Genomic DNA, 23,010 nt, shown 5'->3' on the forward strand with positions numbered 1-23,010 from the left:
TCGGAGTGGGAGTCCCACGGTACATAAAAAAGCAACAATATGCCATAATAACATAGGAAAATCCAGTAATTCCCAACCAGGAGGTAAAGTAGCCAAACCTACAGGCGAAAAAACTTCCACACTCATGGGCGACAGCACCCACCAGAAGGTTCTCCCCAGAGGCTCAGGCTCTCAGATTTTCTCGCAAGGAGTGATGGTAAACCAATGTAGCCTAAGAGCCTCTGAGGGGAGGTGGGCGGGTTGCATGTGAATCTATGAAAGACACCAATACTGGAGAACCACAGATTACAGGTAAGTAACTATTGTTCTTCTCCAGTATTATGGGTGTCTTTCATAGATTCACATGCCTGAATCAGAGTAGATAGCAGTGTATATCCGTGCTTGGCAGACGCTAATGGTAGCATAAGCTTGTCATTATTAGAAGCACATAACAATGTAATATGTAAAAAAGCACATCATTAACCCCTTCCATGCTCATGACGAGTTCAGCTCGTCATGAGGCACAGTTGAGCTGTGCTGATGACGAGCTGAGCTCGTCATGAATACAGTAGAATAGCAATTTCCAGCACAGGGTAAAAATAACCACAGCAGCGATGTGGTTAAAAGCATAATAGAACGCAATCACTTGATCATGTGCATGACAGAAAAACATAACAAGCGTCTGACAGCAGGAATAGGAGGTGGGATACAGAGGCTCACCTTAGTTGAAAAGATTTCGTAGAACTGCTCGACCCAATGAAGCATCGGTCTCACTGGCTGCATCCAAACAATAGTGTTTGGTGAAAGTATGGCGACTGGCCCAGGTTACCGCTCTGCAGATGTGCTGAAGAGGAACTCCAGCAAATAAGGTCGTAGAAGAAGACACTGCCCTTGTAAAATACACTCTAGGAGCTGCTTGCAAAGGTCTTCCTGCATGTGCGTGGCAAAATGCAATAGCTGCAGATATCCATCCTGCAATTGTTTGTTTAGAAACTGCCTGTCCCTTACGAATTGCCCCATAAGTGATAAATAGTTGATCAGACCTACGCAATGTAGATGTTCTTTGCAAATAGAACTTTAGACATCTTTTAATGTCCAGAGTATGCAATGCCCTTTCCGCAGGTGACTGAGGGTTAGGAAAAAATTTCTTTAAAACCACCGGTTCATTCAGTGGAAATCTGAAGGCACTTTTGGAATGAATTTCGGATTGGTGCAGAGCACCACAGAGTCATTAGTGAACTGTAAGAAAGGATGAAGAACAGTGAAAGCCTGGATATCGCTGACTCTCCTAGAGGAGGTTAGGGCCAATAGAAATGACACCTTCCACATTAGAAATTTTAGATCTGCTCTGTGGATGGGTTCGAATGGGTGTCGCATGAGCTGTGCCAACACTACATTGAGATGCCACGATGGAGGTGGAAGACGTACCGGAGGGAACATTCTAAAAAGGCCTTTAAAGAATTGCTGTATAATCCTCGCAGAGTAAAGAGAATTGGTCCCATCTTGTCGATATCTTGAAATCGCTGCCAGGAAAACCTTTAGGGTAGCATGAGACAATCCTGTTCTTGCCAGATGTAGGAAAAAAGGCAGGATCTCCTCTGGTTTAGCTGAAAAGGGGTGAATTCCAGCTGAACGACACCAGACACAAAAACGTTTCCATTTAAGACTGTAAGTCTTTATGGTAGCAGGTGCCCTTGCCTTGGCCAGAACTTCCTTGCAATCCGCAGGGATGTTTAGATGGGCAAACTCGCGGTACTCAGGCGCCAGGCCGCTAATTTCAGCGATGTTGGATCCGGATGGTAAATCTGGCCGCCCTGAATGGAGAGTAAATTCGGAATTGGACTCAGCTGAATTGGTTTGCACTCCGATAGGAGAAGGAGCTCTGTGAACCAGTACTGGCGAGGCCATCTGGGAGCAATTAGAATCAGCCGACATGGCTCCTTCTTCATCTTCCGCAGGACTCTGGGAACTAGCGGAATTGGTGGAAAAGCGTACGCATATGTCAGAGACCATTCAATCGAAAACGCATTCCCCTGAGAGTCTTTGTGGGGATGCCAGCTTGCGAAGAATCGGCATTTGCTGTTGGTCTTGGTTGCAAAGAGGTCTAGGTCTGGATGACCCCATAGATGGGAGATCCGATCCACGGTCTGCTGATGAAGTTCCCACTCGTGAGAGGACACGGTTGTCCTGCTGAGTGCGTCTGCCAAGACGTTCTCCGTTCCAGGAACATGCACTGCTTGAAGATTGATGTTGTGTTGTATTGCCCATGTCCATAGTCTTTGGGCTTCCTGAGAAAGGAGAAGTGATCTTGTTCCTCCCTGCTTGTTGACGTAATGCATGCTCGTTGTGTTGTCTGTGCGTACCAACACATTGGCATCCTAGATGATTGCACAAAATGCTTTGAGTGCAAGGAAAATGGCCCTCAGATCTAGCCGGTTGATGTGCCAACGCCTTTGTTGAGGGTTCCACTTGCCGCTGATAGTTAGGCCCTGAAGATAAACTCCCCAACCTTCGAGGGATGCATCCATGGTGATTTTAAAGCTTGGCGCATCCTGGAGGAAAGCGCAACCTTGCCGCAGATGTTTTCTTTGCGTCCACCAGAGGAGGGACCTCCGCATCTGAGGTGTGATCTGGATGAGATCCTCGAAAGAGCCGGAGATCTGTAGCCATTGTAAGCTCAGTTCTTCCTGCAGAGGCCTCATCCTGAGTCGGCAATTTGGTATTAATGGAATGCAAGACAATACCATCCCCAGAAAAGACTTGTACTGTCGAACTGAAACTGACTTTTTTGAAAGTAGATTTCCAGCCATATTTCGTATCTTGATTTGTCTCTCGTCCAAGACGAAGGCTTGGAGCAGCTGGGTGTCTAAGGTTGCTCCCAGGAAAGCCCGTCTTCGTGATGTATCAACTGGGATTTGCTGAAGTTGATGGACCCAGGGACTGAAAAGGGTTCAGACACTGTTGTAGATGCTTGGCTGTATCCTCGTAAGAACTGGCCTTGATAAGGCAGTGGTCCAAATATGGAAATATTTGAATCCCCTCCAGCCGGAGGTGAGCAGCCACTGGGGCTAAGACCTTTGTAAACACCCTTGGCGCAGAGCGTAGACCGAAAGGAAGTACTTTGAACTATTAATCCCTGCCAGCCACTCTGAATTGCAGGAATTTTCTGTGGCGAGGTAAGATGGGGATATGGAAATATGCGTCTTGGAGATCCAAGGTGGCCAATGAGTCTCCCGCTGCTAGAAGATTTCCTGAAGCGGTAACTTTCTGAGTGTTAACTTTTTCAAATATTTGTTTAGGGCAAGGAGATCCAGAATCGGACGCCATTCTCCAGACTTTATCTTTATTAGGAAAAATCTGGAGTAAAATCCCATTCCCCTCATATTTTGAGGTACTCTCTCAATTGCTCCTTTCTGTAGCATCAAATTGATCTGGGCAAATAGCTCTTCCAGGTGAGCTGGAGGCGGGCCTTTTGGGGGGACATTCGGAGGAAAATGGTTGAATTCTAAGGCATGGCCTTTGGCTACAATATCCAGGACCCCCCTGTCTGATGTTATCGATAGCCAATTAGAGTAAAATCTTGATATCTGTCCTCCAACTTTTTCTCGAGAGTGGGGTAGAAGCTGTGGGAGGTGACGGGTCTCACTGGCGCTTATCCTTTCCGCGGTAGGTAGTTTTTCCCCTGTTCTGGGACTAATTAGCTCTCCTTTGGCCGTAGGTTTGATAGCGCTGGGTCTGGTAGCGCGGATTTCCTTGTCTGTAGGAAGATTGTTGTGTGTATCCACCTCTGTTGGAGAACGATCCACATTCTCTCGCTCCTTGAAAGGGTGGTTTGCAAAACTGAAGTGTACCCAAGGATTTTGCTGTTTCTGTATCTTTCTTTATTGTTTGTAGGGCTTCTCCAACCTGCGGGCATATCCAATACCTTAGATTGTACCACCTGACGGAAAGAAGTAGATCGTAGCCACCCCTGCCTACGCAAAACAGCAGCACCAGCTAGCTGCCGGAAACCAGTTGAGGCGACGTCAATCCCCGAATCAATAATCTCCTCCGAGATTCTATGTCCTTCCTGTAAGATCTTCTGCGCTTCAGATTTAGAAGGCTCAGGAAGGAGGTCTATGTACAGTGCGATGTCCGACCACATTTGCCGGTCATACCTGCCCAGGATGGCCAAAGAATTAGCAACCCGGACTGTGGTAGCTGCCATCGCTGAAACGCGTTTCCCAATGGCATCCAGGCGCCTGCCATCTCTGTCCGGTGGGGCTGCAACTGGAGATGAAGGGTTCCTAGCTCTCTTTTGCGCCGCCTGGATAACAACTGAGTCCAGTTTCGGTTGTCCTATAAGGCACGCAGGTGACTTTCCAGGTGCCTTGTACTTCTTGTCAATCCGTGGCAAGACCGGAGGAATGGATTCTGGAGTAGACATGACCTTTATACCCTCCTTCCAGATAAAGCCAATAATCTGTATGGATTTGACTTGTTTTCTAGGCTGGTCTTTAAAGTCGTATGGAAAGCATTCTTGCTCCGTCTGCTCCATATCAATATAGAAACGCTTAGTAGCCCGTTCCATCAAGAGGTGGAAACCACCCACGTCTACTGGTGGTGAATCTGAGGCAGCCTGAGGTGATGAGGAAGGAGTTTGCACTTGGTATTCATCCCACTCCGACATGTCATCTACTTCGCCTTCCTCTCTCTGGTCTTCTTCATCTGAAAGCTGTTGATCCTCAGGCTGATTGGACGGCAGAGGTGGAGGAGACCATGGAGGTCGAAAGTCTGATAAATGTGCTTCCGTAGCAGGTGTAGGAGGCACCGAGCCTGTAGATTCTGATGGAGGGAACAGCCTGTAATAGTCATCCAACATGCATTGGAGGTTGGTGAGCAATGTGATCGGCACCTGCGTGGCAGGGACACCTGTTACAGGGGACGACATATGTTCAGGTGATTGCTGATCATCCTGATCGTCCTCTTGATGCTTGATATTTAACTCGGAAGGGCTAGTAGCTGTGCCAAAGGTTTCCCCAATGTCCGAGTCCTCCTCACGGTGTTCAGAATTAAGAAATTTGTCAGGCACCTGCAGGGGTATCTTTTGTGGAGAGATATGCAGGGGTGAGAGCTCCAAGGTCGACTCACGTCTCTGAAGCAAGGATTGTTTCGGAGTCAGAAAAACCGTAGAAGGTGACCAGACCTGCAAAGAGGTACAAGAGGATAGTTGCGGCGTCGACGTTGGATCCACTGAAGGATTCGTTGCAGTGGATTTTGCTTTAGACGAGGTCGTCGTCGACGTGGACAATGAAGGGCCCGTCGACGGTGTTGGTGTCGTCGATGATATAGACTTTGTTGACGGTACAGGCTTCGTCGACGGGACAGACTTCGTCGACGGGACAGACTTCGTCGACGGGACAGACTTCGTCGACGGGATGGTCTCCGTCGACGGTGTTATTTTCGTCGACGATGGTAACGTCGTCGACGGAGTGGAACTCGTCGACTAGCCCGCCGGCGGTAGCTTCTTCGTTAACGGAAGAGAAGGCGTCGCCGAAGAGGTCGTCGACACTCTCGTCAACGTAATTTTCTTCAGAGGAGTCGACAACGATGCGCTGACAACGGCAGAAGATGAAGGCTGCGCCGTCGACAAGACAGGTGTGATAGAAACATAGACCATTGAAGGCGAAGAAGCTGCCGTCGACATGATCATCTGAGGCTTAGGAGATGAAAATGTTAACGTCAACGTAGACGTAGCTTTGATGGAGATCCTCGTCGACGAAGGAGTTGAAGATGGCGTCGTCGGCGACAGTGGTGGAATCTGAGGCAAATTCTTCTCCGATGTCAGAGGCAATTTTCTGGAAGATTTTTTAGGGGCGTAGATGGACCCCCCCTTCTCCTTTACTGGGGGAGTAGCCTTGAAAGTGGAAGGCTTGTCAAACCCCTTAGATGGCAGTCGTTTCCTAGCCACCTTAGCTTTAGGAGATGTTAACACCTCAGTCGCAGACCTCTTCCTAGAGGCTGAAGTAGAACCAGAGGCAATACTGCCTACCTCAGACACAGGATTATCAGAATCCTTGAGCTTTTGTAGCCACAAAAGCAGGCGACCCTCTCAGTCCCGGAGGGTTTTTTGAGGGAAGGTTCTACAAATCTTACAGTCCTTGACTTGGTGATCCGGATAAAGGCAATATATGCACTTTTTGTGGGGATCCTCTTTAAAAAGCCGGAGCTTACCACAAGAGTCACATGCTCTAAATAAAGATTTCTTAGAAGACATTCTTGAAAAGTAGAATCCAAATGGAATAAAGAGAAGAAAACTGAGCAGAGCTCAGGGAGACTCCCTTCACAGGACGTGCGGTCAAAAATCTGAGAGCCTGAGCCTCTGGGGAGAACCTTCTGGTGGGTGCTGTCGCCTGATTGGCTGTAGTTTGGACTATACAAAATGACTAGGATAGTCATGAATGTGGAAGTTTTTTCTCAAGTAGCTTTGGCTACTTTACTTCCTGGTTGGGAATTACTGTTTTTTCCTATGTTATTATGGCATATTATTGCTTTTTTATGTACTGTTAGACTCCCACTCCGACGACGGGGAATGATTCAGGCATGTGAATCTATGAAAGACACCCCTAATACTAGAGAATTCTCGAATTACTTTAAAACCCGGTGGTGGGTGCAGCCTGCATGAAAACACAAGTATTCACTGACATTGTGTGTCACACGCTCCAATTCATTTAGTTCTGAGCTGCAGTGCGGTGTTACACAGCTGTGCATAGGCCGGCGGAGGGCAGAGAACTGTAGCACGTACTGTCTCTTGTATGTGTCTCAAAGCCAACAAAGCTAGTGACAACAGTAAAACAGGCTCAAACGATTGCTCCTCTCAACGTAGAATCAGTTCCCGAATCGTAGCCTTATTTGTCCTTAGAGTAGGGTGTTTGCTTTTAAGGCGCAGAGCTTCTCCTTTGAAGTGAAATGTGACTGTGTTCAGCTTACTATGCATTTCTCTGTTTGATGCTTACTTTAGCAATGGCACCTGCCTTGGTGTATCCAAAGACGTCTAAGTCTAAAATATCCTAACTGACCTTATAGTGCCTCTTCATTTTCGGTTTACCGAGCAGGAGTTCGTGCTCGTGGTGAGATACCAACTCATATGCAGAACTTGTCTTTTACTGTTATGTGTGACTGCGTACAGCTCGCAGTACAACCCCATGCATGTGCTGTGAAACGAATGTTTGCAACGCAGTGTTTGACTTCAACACGTTTACCACATTGTCCCTGCTTTGTACTGCTGTTGTGTGTCATGCGCTCCCATTAATTTAGTTCCGAACTGCAGTGCGGCGTTAAAAGTAATTTATTGCTGGGCAGAGAACTGTAGCATATACTGCCCCTAGCGTGTGTGTCAAAACCGACAAATCTAGAGAGAAAAAACTAAAACAGGCTAAAGGACTGCTGCTCTCAAATTAAAATCAGTTCCCGAATCTGAGCTTTGTTACAGGAGGATTCCATGTTACTGAAATCTTGCTAGCAAAATTAATGCGAAGCTAAAATGAAGTACATTCAATGTGAAATCTATAGGGCTGCATGACTTGACAGTTTTCGAAGAGCTGCAAAGTGAAGGTTGCTAAATCAGCTGGATCGGCACGCAAGTCAGACGTTTTGCAGAGACATAGCCAACTGGCTTCTAAACGATACAAGCATACCACAGAGGCAGAGAAAAGAGGGCAGTATCTACTAGAATGACTATGTGAATGTGTGTGTATGTGTGTTGGAGCGTACACCTCCTGCTCCTTCTGTGTATGGGTGCAAGTGGTGTGTCTGACAGGTGGAGAGGGACTCTAGAGAAGAGGTCCTAGTAAGAGCAAGGAACCAACAAATGAACAAGGCTAGCTGAGCCAAGGGTCTGCCCTGGCTCGAAGAGCCCCTGCACGATCCAAGGTATGAAAATGTTTTGCATGTAAAAAAACATGCTGTAGACATTATGTTAAAATATGATAAATTGTCTTCAAAATCAAAAAATATATATATGTATCCTTTAACTTGTGGAAGTTTATGAACGTATAAACATTCCTGCCTCTGTTCTGGTGACAATGCCATTGCAAGAGGCAAGTCACTTGTCATGGCCACTGTAAATGTGTCCTACATTATTACTACGCATGAATTAGCATAATCTATTTAATCAAACACAAAAAAATGTGTACAGTGCAAACCCTGAACTCTTGTATTTCAATGTACTCTAAATGCGATAATGAAGAAAAAGAGGCTTTGTAAAACAAAAGATTTGCCTAGGACCACACACTTTGATCAAGAAGAAAACCGGCATTGGTCCCAGATTTCTGCTTTTACTTTGCGCAATTCAGACCTTGGGTCCATTCAGTTCTCTAGTGTGAAAGCTGGAAAGCACTTTCACGCAAAACCACTTTCAAAAGTCACCAGCTGCCACTGTTAATATCTCACATGAAAAAACAGCTTCCTACAGTGATCTACTTAATGCATGCACATATTTAACAAATGGATTATCCTTGCATTACTTCTTCCTTAATAACATTAAAAGACACTCCTTGAGGTCAAAATCAGAGTGTTATCGAAATGGTAAACATAAACCACATGCATACATACAAACCACATACATTGATAACATGAAAGAGAAGTTCTCAAACTTGGTTGGTCCTCACCCCAGCATCTGCTCTTGCCCTTTTTTCACTCCGTCCAGGAATCCTTGCAGCTCTCTGGCTCTTTTATTATCAACAAACTTCTCTCGGATGCAAGCATCTAAACACCATGTGAACTACAGAGGAAAGAAAGTGTGTTGCACGCAGTGAGGCACATTGGCTCGTTAATAATTTGAAGAACACAACTCTTATTTATGTAACTATTATGTCAGGCCGGATCCAAATACCATGTAGGAAGCTACAAGCAGCAGCCTATACTTTGAAATGCACAGGGTTGAGGAATGGGAACCATGAATCAATGAGTAGATCAAACCAAAAGAGCAATGTAAAATCAAACTTTATAAAAATAGTAACAGAACAAAGCAATTCTAGCATGCAGCACAAACGGCGTTTGGATGTCAATTATAAAATTGAGAAGACTGACTCAGTTTCGATGAACAACTAATATAAATGAAGGACTGGGTTTGTCAAGCATTGCTTTCAATGTACAGAAGCCTTCAGACATAACACTCTGACTACATTTTATTTTAAATGGAGAAGTTTTGCTAAGTTTAACTAATTAGAGTAGCATGAAGGCAAAAGCATTTTTTCTCAGGCCCTTCCATCTTCCCAGTGACTGATCCAGTTGTCCTATTTATGCAGCTGAAATGTTGAAAAAGCCGCTATTCAAAATGTGTGTGCATCATGGCCAATGGAAAATAACAACTAATTACTCACTGTACAGATTCTTGCAATCCTACACCAACTATGTCCCTCACATCTATACTAATTGCACATCCAACAAAGTACATGCAAATTTGAGGGAACCGAAATATTTTGCAGAGCGAAAAAAGATTTTAGGATCGACTTGGCTTAATGGATTAATAAGGATACACATACATCCGTCTACATGCATTTTCCAGTGAGGCCATACATCCGTCTACATGCATTTTCCAGTGAGGCCAGATAAGCCATTATAGAATATCATTAACTGCTGTGCTTAGAGACCACCACTGACTCCCTTCAAGAAGAGGCGTAGAGATAATTCAAACAATGAAGAAAAACAAAACACCCAACAGTAAATAACCCACCACTCCCACAAAACAATTGACATCTACTGGCTCCAGTCCGAATTCAAAAAATTACAGTCCAACATGTTCACGTCTATGATCTTATTGATAATAACATAAAACTCGGCTAAGCCTCTGGATTAAGTTTAAACCCTCGACGTGAGTTGGTGATTCAAATCAGTCAAGTACTTGGGACAGGTGTAGGAAAGTGCCCCTTTTTGACAGGGTCACACCCCCCCCGCCCCCCCCCCCCTCCCCCCACACACACACACGCACACTTTTTGCCTGGTATTTGATGTGATTTCGACTCGAAGTGCATTGAAGTGTATCTGACAGAGAAACAGTCTAGGGGCAGATTCCTTAAAATAGGATATCCCTAGGTGTCAGACTGGATCCGGAAAACTTTCCCCCAAACAGTACGTTGCCTGGCTCCGTCCTTACCTCGTCCACGGAAGTGACATCAATGGACCCCCTTGGCGTGCTGATGTCAGTTTTCTGTAGTGAGACTTGTACGCGTCACAACGCAGAGCCACTACAAAAGCTGTGAGAGTATAGGAACAGTGTGCCAAAAAGAAACACAAATCTGATATGAAACCATCCCATGTTGAAAATTACTCAAGGTTGGCGGGACCGTAAGGAGCGAACAAGCACCCACCCCAATAAAAATCCCATCAAGCAAAGAACCGTGGCCCCCTAAAGAGGCAACAGCAGTGGAAACGATTGACATGGCAGTCAAGGGACAGAAAGCAGCCACAAATTAGAACTGTACGACAAAGTCTGTGAGCAAGAATGCAACAGAAAAGGGAGGCCGGGGGGGGGGGGGGGGGGGGGGGGGACGTACGGGACTGAAAAGTCATGATTTATGGCTGACCAGAATGAAACAACTACATAGAAGTGGAACCGCAATGACCTATGCACTGAGCATAGTGCAGCAGAAGGTAAACCAAAGCGCCTGCAGCAGAGACAAGGAGACCACAAAGACATGGGGAGACAGACGAGGATCGAGGGAGGGTTAGAAAACATGATAAACTCCATTCCAGAAGAGCGGGATGGAGTAGGAGTGAAAGCCCAAATACTAAACCCCCAAACGAGAATGGGTTGAAAGCTAACATGCCTAAGCACCAGAGGCGGGTGAACTAGAGCACCTCATAGGAAGACCGTGGCCACCTGAAAGGAGGCAAGGTGGTAGAACCCCACCTGGAAAGGTCCTCCCAGAACAGGGAAGATGGGCGGGCATTAAGGAATCTGAGGCTAGACTGCGTCTCTACCAGATACGTTGTTACCGAAGGTAAGTAACTCGTTCAACTGATAGAGACATCTAGCCACTGATTCCGTAATTTTAGAATAGATACCACAGCTACACCCCATGGGAGGAGGGCCTGCGACCGAACCCCACCATGTTCCCGAAGGAAGCAGACCATCAAGAACGTTGAGGTGGGGTCCACAATGCCAGCGCAGCTGACACCAGACCCATAAGGCTCAGCATTACCAGTATAGCCGATACCAGACCCTGAAGGGCAGGGCGGAGCATGAGCAAGGGAAGCAGGGTACCACAAGTCATCGGAGGACAACACAAGTCCACTGTGGGCCAGACAGGGACGAAACTAAGGCAAAGGAACAGAAAAGTCAGTGCACAATGACAGAATGCCACAGAGTCCCACGAAAAGATGGGAACTGAGTAGAAGACCCCAGGGTCCGAAAGAGACAAGAGCCCAGCGATGGAATGCCAGCAAATGGCATGTCGGGGCAGACGGCCTCATGCTGAAACACACAACAATAACTACCAGGTGGGTCATAGATGGAAATGACAAGAATACATGAAAATAGGGATTGTGTCCCTTGAGAATCACTCCACACAAATGAGAGCTCAATGAAGCGTAACAACAATAACATGTGCGGACCGGCCGAGGAAACGGCACAGCACCAGGTAGCCAACCAGGCAATTATATCCCTGAGAACAAAGACCAAGGACGACCGGCAAGCCAAACATGCCCAAGTCTAACTCCCCTGAGAGAGTGACTGCAGGGAGACCCTACACGCCTACCCTCATGTGCGAAGACAGCACACCGAAATGCTGGAAAAGTCAGGAAATGACAACCAAAGGTATACCAGAAGAACGCCTTTAGCGAATGGACAGGCGTAGAGACGGAGCGCCATCTGTGCATCGAAGTGGGACAACAGTCAAAGCACAAAGAGGGCGAACCAACCCCCCGAGCAGGGAGGGAGACCAACCCCCGCGACACAAGCAGTAACACTGACTATCACACGAAGTCGTCAGTAACATACAGACATAGAAAGTCTGAAAAAGGATGAATTCAGAGAGCATCTAGAGAATCTGTTGAAACTCGTAGCAGCAGCCAGGAACAGAACACCTGAGCCATGTATGACAATGTTAGGCCGGAGCCACTCCAAGGGAGACTAGACAAAGCGAAGCGGAACAGAGGTCCGTTCTGGTAAAATGTACCACTCATAGGCCAACCCCGACAGGGTGTGCCCAAGCCTTTCCCAACACCAGGGAAGAAGGCCAAGTCAAGTCAGCACGAGGGCCAAAAGGGTAGAAGTAGCCTGGGCAAACACGCAGATCGTGTTGAGGGAGCGAAGGCCGGAATTGGTGGGCGCAAAAACATTGCAGCTACACGACTCCTATCACCTAGACTCTCGAGTGGGAGGAAGCAACAGTAGAGGAGAGGAAGGAAGCCTGAAATACCAGTCCATGAGCCCTAGGATGAAGGGACAAACAGGCAGGGTCATCCGGAGCTAGTCGGTGGCGATGCGCCACAGCAGTACACAGTAGTTTAGAGCTACTGGGTCACCAGACGAGGGTCTGGCCCAAGTCCCCAAAAGGACATCATATAATGACCTGCCAAAAGGCTAAAGAAGCTCCACATTCACCGAGCCCTGGTGGAGAAGATATAACAAAGGATCCGAAGGCAGCTGCATGTGTAAGACATGTGCAGCCCTACCAACTGCCCACGTAAAGTCAGAGCTGGCCTCCGTGGCCATCCGAGGTGGAGACAGCAAGTCATCCGTTGGGGATAGCTGCAGGCTAAGCCGTCCGTCCAACGACAGCAGCCCCGAAGAGAAATGAGCCAGCCAGTGCCCCATAGGAATCTGCTCTGGGGCGCATGGGATCACCTGCTTGGGCGGTGAGCCAACTGGGATCACGTCCTCCAACAGAGGGACAACCGGAGACCGAACCGGAGTCGGAACGGCATCGACTAGAAGCTGATGGCCATGAAGGGGGCTCGAAAGCTCCATTAAGGAGGAACGAAGTCGACTCGGATTCGAACTCCGAGCTGCAGCCACATCCTGCGACGACGTAGTGAGCCCCACAGGACTGTGCGAAGATGCGTCAGGAGGGCTAGACATCAAAGTGGGATGCCCATCCGGGCCGTGCCACGACGTCGCAGCGACTCCGGAACCGGAGTCAAAACACTTGGTCGGCACGAAGGTGAACCCGCCGGTGAATCTCCAACCTGAGTCACTACCCCCAGTGTGGGGCCTGAAGGCGCGCCAGGGAGATGGGGTGACCCACAAATGGCCTGGAGAGCCCTAGAATAGGCTTCCAGCTGGGTCCGAGTCGCCCCAGCACCAGGAAACGGTGTAGACGGGGGTCAAATCCTGAGGGCTCGCATCTGGTGAAGACCGGGAGCGGTGGCCCCCAGCGTCACGCTTGTGCGAGGTGGACGACCACCGTGACTTCTTCAGGTGCGTCCACGGGAACAACTCCAGGATCTGCCCCGAAGAGAGACATCAGCGTGGGATGAAGAGCTGCACCTTTTGGAGCCCTCCACTGAGGACGGCAGCTGGTGCCGTGAGGACTCCGACCGGGACATCCGGAAGGACAACAGTTTTATCTGTGGTTCCTGCAGAGAATTCAGCTTCAGCCGCCGGCAGGCGTCGCACTCTGTGGAGTCGTGCTCACCCAAGCGCCACATACAGATCTTGTGTGGATCGGTTGCCGACATCTGCTGCGAGCAGGACATACACGATTTGAAGCCGCAGGCATCGGCACACTGTTTGAGAAGCGAAAGGCAATGTGAAGGCCTGAAAAAAGGCCAGAGGAACTGTTGAACTTCGGATCCGCGTTGGGACGCGGAAAAGAAGAAAACGGACGTCAGCACATCATGGGGGTCTTATATGGCTCCATAGAGGTCACTTCCGTGAACGACATCAAGACCGAGCCAGGCGACGCCGCCCCCCGGCGTGCAGAGGTACTGCTGGAGAAAAGTTTTCCAGATCTAGTCTGACGCCTGGGGATATGCTAAGTTAAGGAATCTGCGGCTAGATGTCTCTATCAGATCAATTGTTTTCCCCAATTGGTAATACCTTTAGCACTCTCTGAAAGTCCATAGTAAATGGTACCCCTGGTACCTAGGGCCTGAAGTACTAAAGAAGGGTCCCTAAGGGCTATAGCACGAATTATGTCACCCTAAGAGACCCCTCCGGAAACATATGCAAGACTGTCACTGCAGGCTGTGTGTTTTGGTGCAGACGAAACTGAAAACGCGACATGACGCACATCCCTGTGTGCCATGACCCCTAATGCTTTGTGTAGTATTTGAAAGTCACCACTATAGTCAGGGTGCCATATGTTATGTTATGTTATGTTAGTGCTATTTGTATTGCGCACGGCTGCTCCAGCGAAGGAGCGTCCGGGCGCACCGACAAGGTGGCGAACACAACACAACTCGGGAACAGAAATAATTATTAAGAAATTGGGGAGTGAAGGATTTAACAAAGCTCAGAAAATAAATGAGTTTTAGCGGCCTTGCGGAAGGAGAGCAGGTCACCAAAGGTCTGGAGTTTCAAAGGGAGAGCGTTCCAGAGTGCGGCTGCCCGCACCTTAAAAGAGCGGCCCCCCACCCGACTGAGTTTGAACCGAGGGGCTACCGCTAATTCTTGGTCTAGCGAGCGCAGAGTGCGGCCCGGGATGTAAGGGCGCAAAAGTTGGTGCAGTAAGGGAGGTGATAGGCCCTTCAGAATTTTGAAGGAAAGGCACAAAACTTTAAAGTGGATCCGCTGCCTAACGGGTAACCAATGCAAGGCTCGCAAGGATGGACCGGCCGAGTAAAACCTAGGAAGACCTACAATCGCTCTGGCCGCAGCGTTCTGCACTCTTTGAAGTCGAGTTAACTCAGCCTGGTTTAATCCTATAAAAAGGGAGCTGGCATAGTCCAACCGCGCCAAAACCGTTGCTTGCACCACCAATTGGCGAGTTGCGGCATCGAAGTATTTAAGGGCAGGGCGCAGATTGCGCAGGATGCCGAAGCAGCAAGCCGCCGTCCTTTTGGTGTGGCCAACGAAGTTGAGGGAAGGGTCCAGCCAAACACCAAGGTTTTTGATCTCCGCAACCGGAGTGGGGGTCGGCCCCAGCTCAGAGGGCCACCAAGTATCTCCCCATAGGTCCGTCCGCTTCCCAAAGATCATCACCTCCGTTTTTTTGGCGTTTAGTTGAAGACAGTTGGACGTCATCCAACCAGCCACCGCCCTGAGTCCTTCTCTGAATCTTGGGGCATCCACCCCAGAGTCCCCGCTGATCGTGACCGCTAGCTGGGTGTCATCTGCGTACGACACCATGGTCATACCACAGAGCTTCACAACCTCAGCCAGCGGCCTCACGTAGATGTTAAACAACGTGGGGCTCAGTGAGGAACCCTGTGGGACCCCAAGAGACAGAGGATGACATTTGGACTAGTAGGGCGGGGACGCCACACAGAAGGAACGATCCCTGAGAAACGAACGGAACCACTGGTGTGCAGTGCCGATCACCCCTATCTCCTCAAGACGTTGCAGGAGAATGTCATGGGAGACCGTGTCAAAGGCGGCGCTAAGGTCTAACAGAACAAGCGCCGCCGTTTGACCTGCATCCAGAACTACCCGAAGGTGCTCGACCATAGATAACAGTGCTGTCTCCGTACTGTGGCCAGCCCGAAAACCATTCTGGGTGTCGTCCAGAATGTTGGCACGCGACAGATGACCAGTGAGGGCGGTGTTGACATGCGCCTCCGCGAGTTTGGCTGGCCACGGGAGAAGCGAAATCGGGCGGTAGTTCTCCAATTTTGTAGGGTCGAGAGATGGTTTTTTCAAAATGGGCATTACTACCGCATGCTTCCATTTCAAAGGCACCTGGCCTGATGCTAGCGACGTGTTGATTAAGTCGCAAACCAGGCGAGCAAAAACCTGGTCTCTGAACATAGGTGGCTTGAGCGGGTCGTCCGGCGACCCCGACTTAACTCGGAGAGCCAAGGCCGTGTAAGATTCCAAAGAGAGAGAGGGGAGAGAGTCTAGCACCACCTGATCCAGCCGGATGGGAGGCCCCATACTGGTTTGAGCAGTGGAGGAGGGGAAGGCCCTATATATGGTCTGGACCTTCTCCAGGAAGAAAGCCGCCAGCGCTTCACAATGAATATTGGAGCTGATGGAGTTACCGGCCGGCTTCCTTGCCACAAGGTCTTTAAGGGCCTTAAAGATGGTTTTAACAGGATTCCCACTATTGCGAAACTCCAGAGCGTAGTATTCAGCCCGGGTTCTACAAACCGCGCGGTGATAAGACTTGACCGCAGCCATATACAGGGTTTTTTTGCTGCTGTCGTACCTCTTCCTCCAGTCTCTCTCTGCACGTCTGCAGACACTTTTCAGAGCCCTCAGATTGCCATCATACCAGGGACTGGGGGCGCGGGAGCCACACTTACTGGAAACCATCGGGATAAGGGAGTCGAGGGCCCTGGTTACCCATCCGCAGAAATGGTCATAACCAGACTCCACGTTCTCCACTGCACCCAGTATACTACATGTGTAAGGGTATATCTGCATGAGCGAATATGCAAGTGAAGAGGGAAGCCATTTTAAAACATGTGCTGTCACTGGTGAAAACTAGTTCTCCAGCTACATGATGGCTTCACTGAAAACAGGGATCTTTGGTATCAAACATCTCGTAGTGATAAATCCACACTGATTCAACTCTTGAATTAATTAATACATGCACCAAGAAGGAACCTAAGAGTTGTCTCCTTAAACACTACACACATTGGTGTGTTTTGCTAGCCTGCTACCAAAGGCCAGCTTCTGACCCTCAAGAGTGAGGGCCTTTGCTCTCGGGAGGCCAGAAACAAAGCCTGTTCAGGAAGAGGGTGTTCACACCCCCTCCCACAGGATGACCTACTGATTAGTGTTCCCAGACCGGTGCGCTTCAAAGAAGCTTCGTCTGTTGAAATGCAAATCTGGCTCCCCTCACAGGAAAGGAAGCGGACCCCCTTTGTCAAGAGCCCTTTAGCACCTGGACAGGGAGGAAAATTAGCTAGTCAGGTAGGTGTGCCCACTCCCAGGCTAGTACCACCCCTAAGGTGGCCTATCCTGAAGTGATCTTGACTTTTCAGGAGTCAGTCATCTTTGTGATGGCAAGCTTAGGAATTCTGGTACAGGGTTATGCCCATTTACCTCAGGAAGTGGTCGTATGGGGGCGTAGTGACTTCAGGGGTAGGTAGCCCATTGGCTACTGCCTTACACTCCCCTAACACCCTTAAATTCAGTATTTAGGGAAGCCCCTGGAACCAGAAAATCTGATCCTGCCAACATGAAAGAAGAAACGGACGTGAAAGGTCACAAAAAGCAAGACCAGAAGACGTAGCAACCGGCTTGGCTGACTTCAACAAGTGTGCCAAAAGACAACTTGTCCTGCAGCTACTGTGTCTCCAAAGCCTGGGAGACCTGCCAGCACTTAACCAAGAACTCCTGTGAAGCAGCGGACCTGCTTCTCTGCGTCCTGCAGGCACCCAAAGAGACCTGAGAGGACTTCAAGACTGAGAAAACCTGATGCCTAAGGACACCAGTGCACTTGTCGCTCCAAGCCAGATTTGAAGTGGGCCAACTGTGCCAGCGTGGTCCACCAGCCCTCTAGAGACGGAGTACACAGTGGTTTCACCCTTTGTGAACTCCCCAACGTCGCCTGCAGCCTCTGTTCACAGGCCCCCTCTAATGCGATTGCTACCGGTAAAGAAACCCCAATGCCTAACGACACCTCTGCATCAGTTGCCCCTGGCCCATGGAAAAGAGGAGCAAAGGTGCTCCATGTACCGGAGCATCGTGAGGTCTGAGACCCCCCACTCCTCCCACCCCTGTTGGTTCAGTCCAACTGGACTCCCAGTCAAAGACAACCCTTCATAGGATCCTGCATATATTTGAACTCTATAGAAAGTATTCTGGATATACAATTAATTGGGAGGAATCAGTGTTATATGTCCTCTCGGGAGCCCCCCCGTCCCAACCTAGAGAATGTGAGATACCTATAGAAACTGAAGGATTTAAATACCTGAGCATTTACGTTACCAGAGATCAAAAAGTCTTTTGTGAAAGTAACCTAGAGCCCCCACTCAATAATCGACACAGTGATATGGAGCACTGGAGGTCTTGCCCACTGTCACTATTGGGCAGAGCTGCACTGTTTAAGATGATGGCCCTTCCACAATTCCTTTACGTGCTACATAACAGCCACTATCTGATCTCCCAACATACTTCCAAACTATTGAAACATCCATGTGAATACTTCTATAGGACGGCGGGTCCCCAAGAATTTATCTACAAAAGTTAAGAGGCTGGTACGATGGAGGAGCGGCAGTGTTTACCTGCGTAAATACTATTGGACGGCTCCGCTTACGGTGGTCAATCATTGGGTGCATTACCCTCAGGAGTACCCTGCATATAAAATGGACCGCTATAATATGCAACCAGGGGGATGCTTGAGGGCTATTTACGGAGGCGACAAGATAGAATCCTTTCCTGAGCCAACCTCCAATACACTGCAGATCTGGAAAGAGACACTAACGGCTTTTGGGTGGAAGGGTAGACTCACACAGATGGCAGTGGGACTCTGCATCTTTGGGACTTTTGGGAAAACACAGAGGATTTAGGAGGTGGGACCTATGGGCAAAGTGAAAGGGAGACATTAAACTATTTGCAACATTGCAGCAAGAATATCAGTTAGCACCATCAGAAACCTTTAGATACCTACAAGTTAGACATGCATTAAGGGCTAAACTTTCAAGGGGAGAGGACCTTCCGGAGTCCTCTCCACTGGAAGACAAGTTGCGGGACGAGGGTCTTGAGAAGAAGACAACGCCTTTGATACATCGTAAAATCATGAATAACTCTCCAGATCCCTCACTAGCTCTCCAGGCCCATTGGGAACAGGACCTAGGACAGATAGAAAATGCAGACTGGATAGAAGCTCTAGCCTCGCCCAAAGAAGTAGCCATTAGGTCACGGTTTAGGCTGGTACAATTAAAAGTACTCAATAGATCATTCAGTCAAACATACTTTATTTCGCATTATTTCAAAGCATCAATAAAATAACATTGCATCAATTAAATAGATCATATGTTGCCTGCACAACCTTGGTAAATATGGGTAAACTTGACTCCCCAAATTGTATCAGGGGGTGTGGACAGGAAGGCTCCTCCCTTCACATAATATGGGACTGTCCAGCTATACAGACATATTGGGAGGCGGTTATATCTTGCATGCGAGAGGTACGCCTTGCAGTGGTGTAGAAATCGGCGGAATGGTGTCTACTGAATATCTGTAGTGAAACAGACCTCACCAGTAAAAACGCATTTGGGTGACACTGGGATGTATGGTGGCTAAGCGTAACATCGCTAGATTATGGGGTGCCCAAGTGCCCCTTGAGTTGACCGTGGGAAAGCGATATGAATTGGAGCAGGATAGCCGAAAAAAACATATATGAAAGTAGGGGCTGCCCAGATAAATGGACTAAAGTATGGGGGAAGTGGAATGAATACCGAGGTACGATATGTGCACCAATACCACCATCAAGGCAAAGCAACCAGTTCATAATGGACTGAAGTATGGGGGGGGTTGGGATTGCAATAAATGATATTCTGGAAATGTATGATCTCACTGATGAGAACTCTAAAGCTTGGTGTTGCCTTCGCAACATGTAACATGATATTGAATGTGTATTGACTCGCTGATTGTTCGCGGTTTGTTTTCCTGCTTAAATAAAAAGATTAATTTTTTTAAAAGAGGCCTTCGCCTAACATGTGAATGGCTTTGCCCCAACCACAGTGCCTGTCCAGAGACATTAATGGTGAAGGAATTTACCAATTTCCACTCCAGCACTGCAGGCCTTCCAGAGAAAAGGCAAATGGGTCTCAACAGGAGTCTTTCTCTGTTAATGGCACAGTCTATACTTGAAGAAGAATCCAGCAAAAAGCCTTGGCATTCGTAAGGGGTGCTGTTGATTGTGCATGGGCATCAAAGTGATGTTGACACCGTTAATTTGCAGTATTCAAATTCAGCCTATGTACCAAATGAACTATACTTTGGGTTCTTCTTTGTTTTCATTAGCCACATGGACGTAGGAGATGATTTCTTCCTATGCCAGGTGTACGAGCTGCCACAAATCGACGTCAAAGATGAGAGTATATGCAGATAACAGACTGTCACTGCAGCTCAGAAATGTTTGATTTGGCACCTGCCTGAATATGTATTGTTATCACATAAGTCTGCAAATAAATTATACTCTTGCTAAACACTAGGGGACATTCTGCATTTATTGTATATGAACTACAACTGTTGTGTCAGATTCTTTTAAGTACAAAAGTATGACATGAGTGCAAGCAGCTGACACTTCTTACCTTATGACAGGGATCAACCGAGCAAATCTCACTAATGTCTAGGTCATGCAATGACATCAGCAGCTCTGCCCGTAGAGTGCAGTAGTGCACATTACGTGTGCGAAGGAACAGAGTGCGAAGAAACTGAAGAACCATGTCGTACAGCTTCACATTCTTCCCAATCATCTGCGTTAGCTTCAGGACCACCTAATAGCATGAAAAGGAGAAATATAAAAATACAAGAGAACACATCAGAACAGAAAGCATGGATGAAAGCATGAGTGGACAGAGCAAAGACATACAGTGAATCAAATCTTGCAACCGAGTCACCGGGGAAGATGAGGTGTCACATGAATGAACACCATAATGATACTGGTATTCTGCTTTGGTGTGGGCATTCACCTCAAGTCCCAGCAGTCTCTTTATGAATAGTGTTCCACTCTGAAACACAATACGTGGAAAATCTAGATAGGTTATAAACTCTCATTAAAAATGTCTACTGGTTACGGTTGAATGCTACACGCATTATTTAATTCTGGTTACTTGGTTTCCTGTTGGGGAAGAGGACAAAAGATCAGACATTAAAGTTAAAGAATAGTATACTTTACATTAGCAGGAAAATACAAAATAGAAGTTGGGTAAGTACATTTATGGCTCTAATTGAAGCACTATTTCAGAAAAGAATTCCAATTCCAATGGAATGAAGGGCAGGGTGTTCTACAGAGTGAGGCAATGACGGAAGACAAGAGATCAAAGTAAGGAAACAAGAAGCTGTACCACCCACTACGATAAAAAGTGTAAACAAAGCAACAAGAATCAGCGTTGAGGGAATTTCCCCAAATATGTGAAATTGCCACTTTGTGACTCCTACCTCGCCCTGGCGTCTGGTCTTTGGAGAAAGGCTGAAGAAGTTGTGCAGGACAGAAAGGTCACTGCTATACAGTATGTTCTCCTTCTCAAGAATGTACTGTTTAAGCAGAGGGGACACTTCATCACCGTACAGGGCCTGGTTATCCTGCCAGATTTGACGCTTCACCTCCACAGCGCAAGCCTTGTACAACTCCTTGTCCGCCATCACCAGCTTTAGTTTTTTCTCAGGAACCTGGAACAGTCATAGCAAGAACTTTAGCACAAATAGTTCTTCTACAAACTAAACACGGTAACACATGGCAAGCAATTTCCAGGTGAATAGTTTTAGGTAACCTCATTCATCTTCAGATGACTTCTTCCATTTCTTTTAATTCTCTAAATTAATCCCATGAACACTACTGTATAACAAGTTACTTACCTTTGGTAAAGCCTTATGTGGTAGAGACATGATCTAGCCGCAGATTCCTTGCCTTTGAATTTCCCAAGCATTAGACTAGATCTGGAAGATTTTTTTCGAGCAATAACCCTGCACGCAGGTGGGTGGCGAGGGCCGGCTCCACGTGGCATCAGCGTCCGTGTCACCTAAATAGGCACCACCTCAGCGCGCTGACATCAGTTAATTTTACAACATTCCATGGTAGAAGTGCAGAGCCATTAAGTGTTGGAAAACTAGAGGCCCTGAAAGGTATCATCCCTGACCCTAGATACCAGTCTGCAGAATGGGGAGGAAGGGTGGGTTGGTTGGTAAGGAATTTGCAGCTAGATCATGTCTCTACCACATAAGGAGTTACCGAAGGTAAGTAACTTGTTCATCTGTTAGAGACATCAAGCAATACCATCACCTGAGGAGTGACTGCAGACAAGTTTATATTAGAAAATCCTTCAGGACTGAGCAGCCAAAATGGCCGTCCCTGCCAGCTTAACTATCTAGGCAGTAATGCTTGGAAAAAGAATGCAGGGATGCCCAAGCTGCCGCCGGACTTGGACTCCACATTGCAACGCCATGGTAGCAGCCTTAGCTCTGGTGGAATGAGCCTTCAGGAGGATGCTTCTTTGTCAGAGCATAGCAAATCTTGATGCAGAGGACAAACCACAGTGAGATGGTCCTCTTCTGCACCGTCCGGCCTTTCTTTGCTCCAGCGTACCCCACAAAAAGTTGGGCTTCCACCCAGAACTCTTTTGTGTGGTCAAGGTAGAGCGACAATGCTCTGTTTGGGGTTTGGGTCCAGACCGTGGAGTCGCTTCTCTTCTTTAGAGTTATGCAGAGGAGGTATGAATGTGGGCAAGGTGACAGACTGTTCCACATAAACTGGTGTTACAAGTTTGGGAAGGAAAGAGGCCATATTGCGAGGCAGCAATGTGTCAGGGAATATTATCAAGAAGGGAGGCTTGGATGCTAAAGCCTGCAGCACACTCACCCTTCTGGCAGAGGTAATTGTCACCAAAAAGGCTGTTTTAAAGCTAAGCAGCTGGAGGGGACAATTATTCATGGGCTCGAAGGGAGGGCACAAGGACGGTGAGAACCAAACTAAGGTCCCTCCGAGGCATGATGAAGTGGGCAGGTGGGAACATATGTACAAGGCCTTTCAGAAATCTATGTACAGTGGGTGATTTAAATAAGGAGGATTGGTTTGGCAGCCTCAGGAAGGCAGACAAAGACAAAAGATACCCTTTCACAGTGCAATGGTCAAAAAAAAGTAACATCAAAAAGGGAAGCAGAAAGAGGGTCAATAGACTTTTCTGTACAATATATTAAGGCAGGAATATACGGTCTTGGTGGAGGGGCGCCTAGCTGCCAAAATAACATTTCAGAATTCGGGAGGAAAATCGAAT

At 47.8% G+C, this 23,010-nt stretch overlaps 1 protein-coding gene across 1 annotated transcript in view; it reads right to left on the reverse strand.

Moving 5' to 3' along the window:
• NELFB (negative elongation factor complex member B) overlaps positions 1-23,010 on the reverse strand; it is a 253,623-nt gene that overhangs the window by 109,273 nt on the left and 121,340 nt on the right. Inside the window, exons 4-6 of the mRNA XM_086921137.1 lie at positions 21,179-21,409; positions 20,329-20,514; positions 8,628-8,740 (exon numbers count right to left, since the gene is read on the reverse strand). Coding sequence (XP_086777263.1) covers positions 8,628-8,740; positions 20,329-20,514; positions 21,179-21,409 — 530 coding nt within the window. The remainder of the gene's footprint in view (positions 1-8,627; positions 8,741-20,328; positions 20,515-21,178; positions 21,410-23,010) is intronic.

Source organism: Lissotriton vulgaris, chromosome 5 (assembly GCF_964263255.1).
Source record: "Lissotriton vulgaris chromosome 5, aLisVul1.2, whole genome shotgun sequence".
NCBI lineage: Eukaryota > Metazoa > Chordata > Amphibia > Caudata > Salamandridae > Lissotriton > Lissotriton vulgaris.